Source organism: Vigna umbellata, chromosome 2, assembly GCF_029865625.1.
Source record: "Vigna umbellata cultivar VRB3 chromosome 2, Vumbellata_1.0, whole genome shotgun sequence".
Taxonomy (NCBI): Eukaryota; Viridiplantae; Streptophyta; class Magnoliopsida; order Fabales; family Fabaceae; genus Vigna; species Vigna umbellata.
Window position 1 is genome coordinate 11,305,883 of NC_142166.1, and position 14,777 is coordinate 11,320,659.

The 14,777-nt window shown below is 33.2% G+C and overlaps 1 protein-coding gene across 1 annotated transcript; it reads right to left on the reverse strand.

Moving 5' to 3' along the window:
* Nucleotides 1-10,840: 10,840 nt before the first annotated feature.
* LOC124822898 (flavin-containing monooxygenase FMO GS-OX-like 9) lies at nucleotides 10,841-13,776 on the reverse strand. The gene is made up of 7 exons (XM_047294988.2): nucleotides 13,085-13,776; nucleotides 12,854-12,924; nucleotides 12,546-12,704; nucleotides 12,380-12,462; nucleotides 11,953-12,088; nucleotides 11,621-11,794; nucleotides 10,841-11,398 (listed from the first exon to the last, which is right to left on the reverse strand). The coding sequence occupies exons 1-7, from the start codon at nucleotides 13,641-13,643 to the stop codon at nucleotides 11,201-11,203; spliced, it is 1,380 nt and encodes a 459-aa protein (XP_047150944.1). The 5' UTR covers nucleotides 13,644-13,776; the 3' UTR covers nucleotides 10,841-11,200.
* Between the last annotated feature and the right edge of the window lie 1,001 nt (nucleotides 13,777-14,777).

The following is a 14,777-nucleotide window of genomic DNA, read 5'->3' on the forward strand; positions in this document are numbered from 1 at the left end:
GTCCATCTTTGCCCTTTCTTTAACTAATTTCAGCAAAATTTATAATATATTTATTTAATTCTTTAATTCTAAATTTAAAAAAATCGAATTCACACACGTTTTTATTGACACGTGTACTAAAATTGCACTGTTCCTAGATCACGTCACACACTCATTAACAGTCGTTTGATGAATTTGACGAAAAAACTTTATTTGAATCAAATTAACAAAAATAAGGATCCAGTTAAGATGCCAAAAAAGTCAGAGATCTATTTTAAATTCTGAACGAAAATAGAACCTATTGAGAAATTAAACCAAAGAAAATTATTCTCAAGAACTTAATTTCCTTCCAATAATATATATTTTGGGTATACAAAATATAATATTGTTGTATTTATTTGTGAAGTCGACACATTTGTTGCTAATAAGATTTCTTTGTATATTTATTCCGTTATAAGTGTCTAGTCAGTGTTTCTTTAATTTCTTTTTCTTACTATCTTTGAATTTTTCAACTTCTCTTATTTTTTGTGAAAAATTTCTTTTTATTATTGCAACTTGTGTTTATGTAGCTTAAGTCATTGTTCTTATCGCAGTTTATATAATTGTTAATAGAAAAATAGGAATTAAGAATTACATTGGTAATTCGAAAATATCCTAGAAAAGTTGTAGAAATTTGCATGGAACTAACTCAAATTGTTAAATGTAGAACCAAGATCCAAGATTTAAGGAAAGTTTTTATATTACAATTTATAAAAGAATATTAGATAAAGATTATAGTTATAATTATCCAACAAAATTTATTTATATTATTTTCACTTTGAATCCACTTGTGACGTTTAATCTTGAATTTATCGTCTTTGGTTTCACTTATAACATTTTTAAATTGTAATAACATTATTCTTTCAATAAAATATTATTATTAAATTATTTCAATAATTTCTATTTATACTTTAAAAAGAAGACATTATAATATAGAATCTTATCTTAAATGTTCTCTCACTCACGTATCTTAATGAAGATTTTCTCTGACAAATCCAAATGTTTAGACAAATGAAGATTTGTCTAATGTCATATATCTAACAAATTTTATAAAATAATGATTAAATATATTTTTAATTTTTTAATTTTAGAAAAATTATAACCAGTGACTTTGAATCAATTTAATCTTATAAAGATTTAAATTTTTTAAATAAATTTTATTAAATTTATTTTATGTTTTTTTTTCGATAACATTTTCACTTGTTAATTAAATACATGTTTTGAAATATTAAATAAATATAATAAAATGTAATAAATTTAGTTAAAATGATTGATATTTTTAAAATTGAGAAATTAAATTGAATTAAAATTGTAAAAAATAATTATTTTCAATTTTCACTGAAAACATATTTAATTTATAAAATAAACTAAATTCAAATTTTTAGTATGAGAATGTTCTAGGAGAACTTTAGGATTTGAAGAAATAACACTTTTATGAGAGAAACTTGTATGAAATACGTAAAAGTGATTATCTCATAAGTGGAAATATCCAAACATCGAAATATATAAAAAAAAAAAGACTTATTTTGACTCATCAAATGAAATTATAAATTACACTTTAACCCATTTTTAGTTAAACCAAATTACTATAGACTTTCATTAGACTACACAGAATCTTGCATCCAATAAAGATAAATTATATATAATTATATTAATTGTATTTTATAAGATAGATTTAATACCACTGTGATGAATGTATGGATAAAGAATTAAGAAGAACGTTTCATACTAGAATCAGAATTTTACATCTTTTTATTGAGTCTTTGTTATGTTTTTGTATTTATTTTCAATACTTTGTTAATTACATACTTTGTTAAGAAGGAGGTTTAATGCTATAATATGAATTTTATCAGGTCTTTATCGGTGTCAATGAATATTTTTTAGTTGGCAACTTTTTTATGAATATTAGTTTTGTTAGTTAGCTAGCTAATTAGGTGGCCTAGTATGATTCTTGGTTCATATATAAATAGGTTTAGTGTAGTTTAATAAAACAGAGGAATGATTTAGATTTTCATCTTCTCTTCTTGTGATAGAATTAAAAATTCAAGAGAAAGTTTTATGAAAGAGTGTGTTTTATAAAAAAAAAACTAAGAGAATTCTCTCTTAAACGAAAACTAATGTCATATATGACCAATCAAGATGTTTACATATGTCTTTGAGAAATGTATAAATAGACTTAAACACCTAAGAACTCTAAAGAAGGCCAAACACATCACCTCGTAAAATACTCAAAAATAAGAAAACAAACTCAAACTCATTACCCAATGAATGGGCTCTCCCAATGAATTTCTCAAACTGTAATAATCATAACTAAATGTTCGCCCAACAAAATATGCTTGCCCATTGAGGAAAAATAAATGTAGTTTTCTGCATCTAAAGAGTCTAGAGACTGATAGGTTTGTTTCTTAATTTTTATATAGTCACACAAGGCATTCATTTGTGTTTTACAATTATAAATTTTAGGTGGTGTGACGAGAAAAAATGATAGCATCCCAACAAAGAAAAAAGATTAATGACGTACCACACATACTCTCAAATGTTGTTATGCATTATTGGAGAGACGAATGAGACGTATTATGCAGAGGCTTTAGGACTTGAGTTCCTCATAAGTGTGAAAAAGAGTTATTTTTACACTTATAAATGATCTCAATCTTATAATTATTCATGTTATTACATAATAATCTACTTCCTATTACAACTTTTCACTGAGTAATAACATGAATAATTATAAGATTAAGATAATTTATAAGTGTAAAAACAACTCTTTTTCACACTTATCAACTCCCCCAAACTTGAACTATTTCATGCCCTCAGGAAATCATAGAAGAAAAATTAACAACACAACAAACATTTGACATTTTGATAAAATGACTTTGCACATCAGAATAAAAAAATCACATGCATTCCCAAAGATTTCAAACAAATATGACATGGTGCATTACTCACAAAATCACCTGTGCATAAAATATGAACAACCAGATCAATATTTATCATTACTCACCACTCAAGTGTTTGTCCTCACATGACAGTAGAATTGTCATAGAACTTCATCAATTTTTGTATTTCATTTGATTCACATACTTCACACACTATTGGTTAAGTCCAAAGGTCTTTTCAGATTAAGGCTTGCTTGGCTAGAAAAAGAATCATGGTTTTTCTTGGATTCAAAGACACCTATTAAGAAGAGAACAACTTCAATTTCCAATCCAGTACTCAAATCCCACAATATATCATTCATCACATACCATTTTATTTCACAGCTCAACCTTCTTTTTCAATTTAAGCACCCTTTTGATCAACTTTTTTTTTATATTGAACAATTTTTCTTTCCCCAAACTTGAATTCAACCTTACCCTCGTTTAAAGCATAATACTTGTTGTCTTCTAAGGTGTAAGGTAGGATATCATCTAATAGGCTCAAGGTGGAAAGAAAAAATTTCAAGGTTCAAAAGGGTTGACAAATGTATCTGATATGTGTTCAGGATGGTTGTTTGGCCAAGTAGCTGTATAATCAATATCAAACAATGCCTCTTTCATCCTTAACCACACAAGTGTGTATGTATGTAGAATCAAAATCATGCAAAAGTCAATTTCACATCTAGACAACTCAATATCTCTCAATCAACATAGCTTTCAACACTCAACAGATTTGGTCATAGTTCATACTTACTCACAGATAAAAATATGAAGCACATTGCAACCACAGTCATATATGCAATCATCCTCAAGAATCACATGACTTAATCAAATACTACATAAGCATTAAATCAAAACACAACTGTCTTTACAACCACAAACATATATCAACTAAACAAAGTTCCACATAATAACGACTGCACTCAAATAACACATGACACTAAACAAAAACAATAGGAGTCTCTATCCATCTGCTCTACCAAGACCTATCAGGTCTTGATCTCCACTGGCTTTCCTATGTATGGTAACTCTGCTGTGTCCATATTGGATCTGGCTCCTCTTCCTCTTCGTCACCGTCATCGGCCATCATGTCCTCCTACTGCTCTAGCTCTGGCTCTGGTTCTGCTGGGTAAGCACTCCCCCACTTGGACTTCGGCCTGCCATCAGGCCATGGAATCTGCGCTGCAAACTAGGCTCTAGTCATCAGTGAATCTGGAGGAAAATCAGGGATGCCCAGGGATAGGTGATACATGCTCTCCTGTAAAGACACCTGACCCTGCCGCATATTGTTGCACCAGTCTCGGATGTCGTCCTGTCGAGCTAGACTCTGCTGCATGTAGCGAGTTAACAGGTCTGGTGAAGGAACAGAAGGCGCTAAGGGCGGTTTGGCAACTCTAACATTCTTGCGTGGAGGAAGAACATGAGGAGGGGCATTCATAGCAGACAACTCCCCCTGTTGGTGCAATTCGTGTCAAAAAATTTCTTGTTGAGAGGAGGTTGTAGTTTCAAAGTTATATCAGATACCCCAGCTACTCCACTTGCCTTACACAAGGCTGTCACCAGAGCAGGAAACCCAAGCTTACAGGAAACGTTATCAGCAATCAGCGCAATCTCCAAGGAGATATAAGCTCCCACATCCATATGAATCCCTGTCATAATACCATATACCATATACGACCGTTCCAGGTTGATGTCAGAAATATGAGAGTTGGGACTAATGTTTGTGAAGGCGAAGATACTCCAGATGGTTGCCAGTGAATTCAGATGTTTCCTTAATATTCTCACTGGCGTCCCACTAGTCCCTAGTTGATAACCATATCCTGGGAGGCACAAAGTGGATGCAATAAGGTCATGGTCAGGATGGCTGGACATGAAAGTTCCTAGAGGGCACGACTGAAACATGAGTGTATGCAACATCCTGTTCAATGATATTATGTCATAGCGTACTAGCTTGGCTCGCACTTTGGAGACTCTAGAGTGAGGCTGAGAGTGGTCAGGTTCCTAGGAATTTACATAAAATTCTTTGAGCAATACTTCATCAATCTCATCTAGGAGGTTGGCTAATACAAAATCACATTTCCTCCTCTTCAGTTCTTCTTGGATATGGTCATATTCTCCAGGTTTCAATTCAATCCTCCTCTTAGGTAATAGTCCTCTGTCCATAATGTTTTGATGGAACCTATCGGAGACTGCCTCTGAAATAAAACAATCCTGATCATAGTTCAGCACAAGGTTCTCCTCTTGGGCTTCTGAAGGTTGGGATCTAGAAGAAGACCCTCAGGTGGTCTTCCTCTTCTTCTCTTGTGTGCTATTGGGAGGTGCCATCTGCAAGAAACAATATACAGTGCAACAAGTGTGGAAGAAGGGGTCAGAGCAAGTGAATGACAGAAATCAAAGATGCTGCCAGATGAGATTCCCTATGCGCCAGTGTGCGCTATGCGAATAAACCGAAATCAAAGTAATGCAGTACTACTGAGTCACTATTCGAAATGGGTCGTTGTGCGTATCATCAACAATTCGCTATGCGACAAGGGTTGTTGTGTGAAAATTCAGTCCCATGACCTAGTACTTGCACCTGCTAGGTGATGTGAAATGTTTCTCAGACTAAGTCTAATGGGCACATGACATCACAATCAACTCAATTGATATATGAAAAAATTATAAGTACAAACTTTAAACCCAAAACCATAGTTCATATGAAGTGTTTTATTAACAAACTTGATTATGTGGTGCATGATGAGTTAATTGAGCAACAAACTCAAGATTCCTTTGTTGGCCAAGGTAGGAACGATATACTTACAATGATCATTGGAAAGCTAGAGCACTCAAGTCATGTGCGTGGCATTGGAGGTGCAATTGGTCTTCGAGACTACTTTGGCCTTCCACAAAGAAGTAGCGAATCCTTGAGTCAAGAGGCGTTGAGAAAGATAGAGCTCCAAATGGAGGAAAGCCTCAACCAACGCATGAATGTTATGGAGGAACGCTTCATGGAACAACTCCAAAAACAACAAGAAATACAAAGAGCACTTGAAGAAAAGCTTCAATCCATGACCCAACATAACATGGAGTACCCACTAAAGCTCTAATAGGACATTGTGTGAGCACAAAAGGTTCATGCTCTGTTGTAGATCATACTGACTACATTTATTAGTATGAACTATCTGTTGATGGAGATCCCCCACGTGTAGTGGTCGTAGGCGACAACTTGAAGGAGGGTAAATTATTCATGGTGCTTCTCTATTGTCCCGCTACGCATATGTGACGATTGATGATGTTTGAGATTCCCATGCTTGACTCTACTTGTGCTAACTTTAGAAATCCAATTCGTGGGAAGGCCTTAGGCACATTTTGAGCTTGGCCTAAAGCACTAATCATGTCATACTTTGACCCACCACAAGTACTACGTTGTTATTCTTAGTATTTTTATGTAAATTTTATAATAAATGATTTATAACTTTAAAAATATTTATTCCAGTTCTCCCCTCCTGAGAAGCAGGTTATGCATCAACATGTTAACCATGAAGATGATGAGAGGTAGAAGTAGAGGATAATCATCTAGCAAAGCTCATGACGAAATTACACAAGTTGAATAGAGGACCAGTAGAGTTAGAGTGAGAATTAATAGTATTTGGCCTCTAGTATCATGTGCTAGTGCACATTACTATAAATGATGCACTAGAGGTCATTGGGGAAGATATGATGTTAAATATTTCAATAATACAACTATGGTACATGTAATATTTTTCATTATCTTCCATATTTAGTTCTTTGAAGTGTTACTTTTTAATATATACTTAACTTTCTTGTTATAGGTATATGGACACAGTCATTATAGACCAAGGTCGGACTTCCATGTATGGATTTATAACATCAGACTATTCAACCTTTTGGAAACACACTTGATCATAAGCAAACATATTTGTAAACATGAATGTCTGAGTCAAAAAGAGAGATATAACTTATGTCAAATCTTACATGAGTATGTGTTATTGAATGTAATATTTTATGAATTTACTTATTTAATCAACTAACTATTTGTGATTTATGATAAAGCTCATTGACAACTAATGGTCATCATACCAAGACAATGCACATATGTACGATTTTGTTCCCGGATGAAACTTGACTTGAAATCCATGTTACAAACGTAAGTGTTATTTTTTTTTCATATAATCTACTTAGTTATATTTACATTAACTTATGTTTTAAAATTTTCAAATTTAATTAGAGTTGTGGATAAGCCTAGAGCAAAAAAAAATTCAAGTACTATAACCAAAGGTTCAAACTCATTGATCTTTAAGTTATTAATTTTCGCATGTCAATTTATGACCTTGATATTGTTAGCAACAAGGTTGAATTGAGTCAAATTGAAGTCAAAAGAGTTTTAATAGTGAAGCTAACATTGAGTTTGAAGATTAGAGAAATTGTTATTCAATTAAAGCTTTTATAATAAGTTATTTGTAATTGTATTTTAGACATAGCTTTGCCAAGATGCACAACAAGTGCAAAAGATCTCAAGAATAAAGCATTATTTCAAAAATGCATTTGAATAATCGATTATCCTAGTTAAAATAAGAAATAACATGGTTCTCTAGAATAATCAATTATCGCTTGGGATAATCTATTATCATAGAAAAATAACTCTTGAAAAGGCTAGCAGATAATCGATTATCAATTGGGATAATTGATTATCTCAAGAAGAAATAATAACAAATAAGAAATAATAAAAAATAAGAAATAATAACAAACAAACTAAATATAAAAGATAAAGATAATAGAAAGATAATATATCTAACACTCCCCTTCAAGCTAGTGTATACAAATCGTATATACCAAGCTTGTTACTAATATAATCTAATGAAAATATCTATTTCTGCATTCGAGTGACACCAAATTGTTAATGATTTGCAAAGACGACATAGAAGATGAAATACCAACCTAGAAGGCTCTCGTGAGCAACAAATATGTGAGGTTGCTCCATGTAAATCGTTTCTTGCAAATCGACATTGATGAATGCATTGTTGGCATCCAATGGATAAAGAGGTCACTATTGAAGAGCCACCACGACTATAAATAAACTAGCAAAACTCATCTTTGCCACGAGAGAAAAGTCATATATGGATGAGTCAAACGCAATGGTGACAAAAGGGAGGTCATAAAAGACAACAAAAGAAGCCATGGATGAACAATAGAGAGAAACCTTAAGAAAGTCCAAGATTCTCCAATCAAGACACCTTAAAAAGGAAAAAGAGCAAGCTCAATGATTTGAATAGTTGTCTGAGAGGAGATGGGACATGCGACCACGCACGACGAATCAAAAAGAGGAAAACGAGCGACCTCAACACTTTGAATCATTGTTTGAGAGGAGATGAGACGTGCCACCACGCACGACGTAAAAGGGAGCATATCCACAACTTCAAAAGGCGTTGAAAGTGCGTAATAGCTCCGATGAAGGCATCATTAACGACATGATGGTCACCTGCCCGAGATGATCAAAACAGTGTGATCGTCGGTCAAAACTGAAAGTCTTGTATTGGCAGGGATAGACGACGACGGTAGACAGCGCCGCTGCTGGCAATAGCGGGTGTAGTGGCAGAGACAAAAAGAAACTATTTTGCTCGAAAGAACTATTAAAATATGGCCCAATGCATATATGAGGGTTGGACGACCCAATTGGATTGGAGGCCCATAAGAGAGATGAAATATCACTTAAGCAAGATAGCTTACGAAGAAGTAGTCTTCGTCCTAGACAGCAGAGAGAGAAAGAGCCTAGGGCTCTGCCAGGCGCTAGAGAGAGAAGTGGAATAGCACCTTCCAGAACGATGCAGCCATGGACGTTTGGCGAAAGGAAAATACGCTCAGCACAGAGGCTTCGTTGGAGGTAACAAAAACACACACTTGCTATATTCTCTGTAATAGTATATGTTCTTTATGTCTTTGTTACAACTAAAATGAAATGGGGAGAACTCTATTTATAGAGTTCTTGGGGAAAAACGGGAACCACTAATTACCACTAATTAAACGAACCAATTACTGTCTTCAGACAGTAATTTGTCCGTTTGAGGTAAGCTTAATAAGAACTTTAAACTCTAGATACAATGTTGAATACAGTGAAAACTATGTATGAGATTAATCTCCTTGGATCAAATATACACATACGTTCCTCTATTTATAATAGAAAAATATAAACTAAACCTAAAATACAAATAAGAAATAGTAACAAATTAAATATAAAAATAAAAACAAGATAAAGATAATATATCTAAACGACACATAAAAAAAATGTGATAATTACAAACAAATTGGACTATCCCTTCTTCCTCTTCTTTGAATTTTTGTTATTATTATTTTTTATTCTTTTTGTGTTAAAATTAAAGTTTAAAAATAGAAAAAAAAATATTTATATTTTTTGCCTTTTGTTATTTATCATCAATTGAAAACATTTTTTTTTATTTTTTAAAAACGAATTTATTTATTTGAAATTGGGTATTTACAATAAGCATAAATTTACATGTGAAGGTTTGAAAATCATATCCAACGAGAAGTTTTGTTAAAACATCTTCAACTTGGAGAACGACTGACACGTGAATAAGACTAAGATGTTGTTGTTGGACGTGATCATGAACAAAATGTAAATCAAGATTTGATATGCATAACTGGATTTGTTGTTAGTAAAAATAGTCCAACATTATTAAAGAAAACTCTGACTGTGCTAACAACTTAACAACTTTCCACAACTTAACAACTTTCCTATTGAAACATGTATTTACATAGACCTTATAATAAACATAAGTTTCATTTTAGAATCAAGATCAACTTATTTCTTGGATATATATATATATATATATATATCAAAAATACCCTTATAAGTTTTAACGTTAAGAGTATTTTAATAATTTTTATTATAAAAAAAAAGAAACCTCAAACCCTTGTTCATCTCCCTCATTCCTCTCAGTCCTTTCTCTTTTATCTCTCTCACTCCAACCTACCTTTTCTCTGTCATCCCCAATTGAACAAATCATAAACACTTGCCGTTAAACAATTTGCCTTTGTAAAGAGTTGAGTCATTGACATATCCTTCAGCAAAGGTTCATTCAAGATCTCTTCAATTTCACCATCTTCACTAACCTCTCTAATTTCATCATCTGCATATGTTGAATCATCATCTCTAACAAAAACCCTCCCGACCAATTACCAATTCCTTCGGATGTCATTATGCTTGTGAAAATTAGATAAGATTATATAAGACAAAAATTATAAAATGAAAACTCATTATAAAATCATTTTTTGTAAGAAATTGTTTAACAACGAGTGTTTATGATTTTTCTAGGCGAATTAGTAATTCCTTTGATGTCATTATGCTTATGAAAATTAGATAAGACAAAAATTATAAAATAAAAACTCGTTATAAAATCATTTTTTGTAAGAAATTGTTTAACAACGAGTATTTTTTATTTTTTCCAGGTTAATTACCAATTCCTTTATGCTTGTGAAAATTGGATAAATAAGACAAAAATTATAAAATGAAAACTCATTATAAAATAATTTTTTGTCTGTTTCTGATTTTTTTCAGTTGGGCTACAGAAAATGTTGGAGTGAGAGAGATGAAAGAGAAATGGTTGAGAGGAATAATGAGGGAGGTGAGTAAGGCTTTGGGGGTTTCTTTTTTTTAGTTTTGATAATGAAAATTATTAAAATACCCTTTACCTTAAAACTTAAAATCATGATATATAAGGATATTTTTATCTACTAAAACCCGAAACGCATTACTAAAAGTACCAACTGAAAACAGACGTACTAGCAAACAAACCCCTGAATATATATAATAAACGAGTTAAACGCACGTCCTTTTAATTATATTCCTTAAATTCATAATTCTAATTTCTAACGTATAACAACATTTAATATTGAAGAACAAATCTTTATCATTTCAAATTTTCAATTATAAAATCTTAAATAGCATGCGTACTTAGGATTTGCTAATTGTATACAACTGCTTTTTCTTCTCTAATTGTTCAAGAAATTCTCCACTTAGCCAACTCTGTTATGTAGAGTTCCCCAGAACCTAATCACAAAACAAATAAATTGCAACAAAAATACAAACAAAAATCATTCTTGTTCTCTGTATCAAACCCAATATTCTTCTCATTCAATCTCCTTTGTCTTTTCCAATGGTTCAAAAACAGAAAAATACACAAACAAATTATTTAGGGCTAATCATGCAAAATTTTCTTTGATTGATGTTTTTTTATATTTAATTTTTGGCTTTACAGTGGAGAATCTTGCAGACCAAGTTGAGTGAAGTGAGGACTTTGAAGGGCCTGTTGGAGTAGGTCATGATCATCCCACAAATCTCTGTAAGTCTCCAAGTTCACATCAGCATTAATTATAGCTGATAAGCATAGTTCTTTCCTCCATCCTTCTGTATGTGGGAACCCCACATTGTCCCCATATTTATCACAGTACTGCAATGCAACAAAAACTTACTCAAATCCATGCTCACCAACTATTTAGTTTGACTTACTATTTAGTATAACTTATTTGCAAATGTACATCAAATTTTGTTTAATGTAAAAGAAAGTTGAGCAATGGTAATAATTTCAAGGATTAGAATGAGGTTTACATGTTTGTAGTATGTATAGCAAAATAAACTTCAAGCTAAAGTGAATAATTTTTACTATCTTTACCTCAAAGTTTGCAATTTCATGAGTACAGTGCTTGGGAATGCCTGCTGCTTCTCTTGAATGGTAAAACTCCTTGATGGATTTCATCATTTCCTCCCATGATGGCAACACTTTTTTTCCGGAAAGCAGTTGAGCTATCCATATTGCTTGAGACTCAAAGAAAGGGAATCCTATGATCTGTAACCACACAAACACATGCATTGTCCTCAAACAACTCTTATAATGTTACATGGGAAGATACAAATTTTCCTTGCAACCCAAAGGAATTTGTGTGTGTGAAAAACATGACACCTTAAAACCATATTCAAATCACTGATTTTTGGATAGTAGTTTACCTTTCTAGGGATGCCTATAAAAGAAAGGGATGGAGCAAGTGATGGGGGAAAAGTGTGCTCATACAATGGCCCCACTCTGTCATCATCCACAACCACCATTCCTTTGGTGTCAAGAAAGGGAAATGCATAGGAGTACCTACACATAACCAACTTAATTTGAAAACCATCATCAATGATTACAAAACACAACTAATTAAATCTAAAGGGATACATGGAGACATGTTTGGACATAGGCCCACGGTGAAATCTCCTAACCTAAAATCATAATTGTTCAATCATGCTACCTTTTGGAACTTAACTTGCTGAAATGAAACTCATATTAAGATTAGTTTTGCCCTTTGATTAGGTGTACTATTCATTATATACAGTAGATGCTGTCACATATAGATGCTTAAAACTGATTGATTATCTGGTTGTAGGAAGTTACCCTGTGCAGTACAAAATAGAGTCTGCAAGAATGGAAGAACCATCCACAAAGGTCACCCGTCCATCTTCCTGAAGGCTCTCTATCTGATAAAAGGTAAGTCAAACAAGTTATTAATTTAAGGTTTTGGATTGTAAGAAAACTTAACAAGAGGTTGAAGTAAGAGTACCTGTGGATGAAGATGGAAGTTTGCATGTTTGCATATGACTTTAGATAAACCTTCAGAGATGTTCAGAGATCTGGAACTCATGTGGACTTCCTTTGCTACTTCCACAAGCTCTATTGATATGTCTTGTCCACTCAAGGAATTTCCAACCACCACCACAATCTGTTACATGAGAAATTGCCTCTGTTAAGTTTAAGACTGATAGAATATGACAGCTCAAGAATATTCATCAGTTTTAAGCTAATGCACATGTGCCTGTTTCAGTTCATGCTCTTCAAATTATTAATAAAGAGATTGCATAAGGCAGATACCTCATTATTGAATGGTTCTGGGGTCCTGTATGTGTGACTATGCATCTGTTTCCTTTTCCATGTATCCATTCCTGAGCATCAGAAAGACAGAAACAAAGAAAAATTATGATTGAGCTTAGCATGTATGCAAAGTATATGTACATAATCTGATATTTTCTTTGGCATGAAACAAATGAAGGTGTTAGAGATAGTGATAGAAGAGATAGATAGATTACTCTGACTTTCACTTACCTTGAATTGAGGGCAATCTTGGTTGAGAGTAATGACCAGTGGCCACAACAACTGCATCAAACACCTCTTCCACCACCTTCTCACTCTTCTTATCTATGCTTCTGACAATCCATTTCAAATCACTACTACAGACACCGTAATCCAGCATTCCCACATGATCCACCCTTGTGTTGAACCTGATGACCTCTCTCAAGGCAAAGTATTCACAGAAGTCCTTCAAGTAGAGAAGAAGCTCAGTGTGGCTAGGGAACCTTCTCATGTCTCTACCCTTCTTGACCAAAAATGGAAAATCAGAGAACCCCATGATCTCACGTGGAGATGTAAGCCTCAAGGATTCATAGATACTGCTATGCACCTTTAGAAAAGGCTTTCTCCCTAAAGGGTCCTCTTCTTCCACATTTGCCTCATAAAGCCACTGCCCTCCAACATCATGATTCTGCTCCAACACAACCACCCTGTGAGCCTCTTTTCTCAACTCCCTGGCAGCCACCAGCCCTGATGGTCCAGCTCCAATCACACACACGTTCTTCGATTGGCTCTGGACTGTCTCAGAAACCATGGTGGCAGGACCAAGATGGTGGCAAGGCACAATGAAGTGTTGCAGAAAGGTGAAGGGTTGAAGGAATGGAATAGAATAGGTGAGAATTCAAAAGCAAGGTGGTTTCATGGACTGTGGGGAAAAGTGTTGGTGCTAATGGGGGCCTTTTATAGTTGAATATGTTTCACGTAGCCAAAGGGATACCATAATTTGAGGGATAGCGATGGTTTGCTGGCTGGGAGACACACGTGATGATGCAAAATCAGTGCTTTGAAATCTGTCCACTTTTCAACTTTGGACTTCAATAGTACCACATCGACTCTTCTACCTTTACGTTCAATACTTCGTTACCACATTCTCTCCCACAATCACCACAAAAGCATACCCAACAACTACTCATTAATAAACAATTTATTTTAAATCTTGAATATATTCATAAAATACTTTTATTATATATACATATGTAAATGTAAGCAAAATAAATATTTAACAATTTTAATGTATTTATTTTATTAACTCAAATATAAATGGACTCAAACCACTCAATGCAAAAAGTTGTACCCTCTCCCCTGTCTTCTTTCAAGACTAAGGGGCTTAGGAAAAAGAATTTTGTTAGAATTTCTTAATTTTCAAGTATCAAAGCAATTGACAAAAAGTTGAAGTTATAGTGTTTTGCCTTGACTTCTTCTTTTCTTTTCTTTTCTCTTTTTCCTTTGGTGTGGACAAGGTTCTCTGGTCTCCACACTGCATGCATGCAATTGGTACACCTTATCATTATTTCTCTAAAATTTTAAAATATCGTGTCAAATTCAAATAATAAAAAAATATCTTAATTCTACTATGTTGCAAATGTTTCTTGTGAACATTATAATTGGTATAGGCAGAAGAAATTTTATCATTGATAAGATAAAAAAAAAATCGAATCTAAATCTCATGTTGGAAATGAAAATCTAAATACATATCTATAAATTTATTACTTTAAAGTATTATGTTTTCTTAACTGTACCGTATGTCCACCACGACTAATTACAAATCATGCGGACTAATATTAACATGTCACTACGACTGGTTAATCATGTCTCAAAGACGATTACAAACTCTAAATAGTCTTAAGTACAACGACTTTCTATGTAAAGTGTACTTACTATGTATTAA

What these genes read in the sequence shown, in the direction of transcription:
- LOC124822898 (XM_047294988.2), bottom strand. Translation starts at nt 13,643, where the DNA reads ATGGTTTCTGAGACAGTCCAGAGCCAATCGAAGAACGTGTGTGTGATT. An exon ending in ACTTCCATCTTCATCCACAG is followed by an intron (nt 12,463 to 12,545) that starts GTACTCTTACTT and finishes ACCTTTTATCAG; the next exon opens with ATAGAGAGCCTTCAGGAAGA. An exon ending in ATGAAATTGCAAACTTTGAG is followed by an intron (nt 11,399 to 11,620) that starts GTAAAGATAGTA and finishes GTTGCATTGCAG; the next exon opens with TACTGTGATAAATATGGGGA.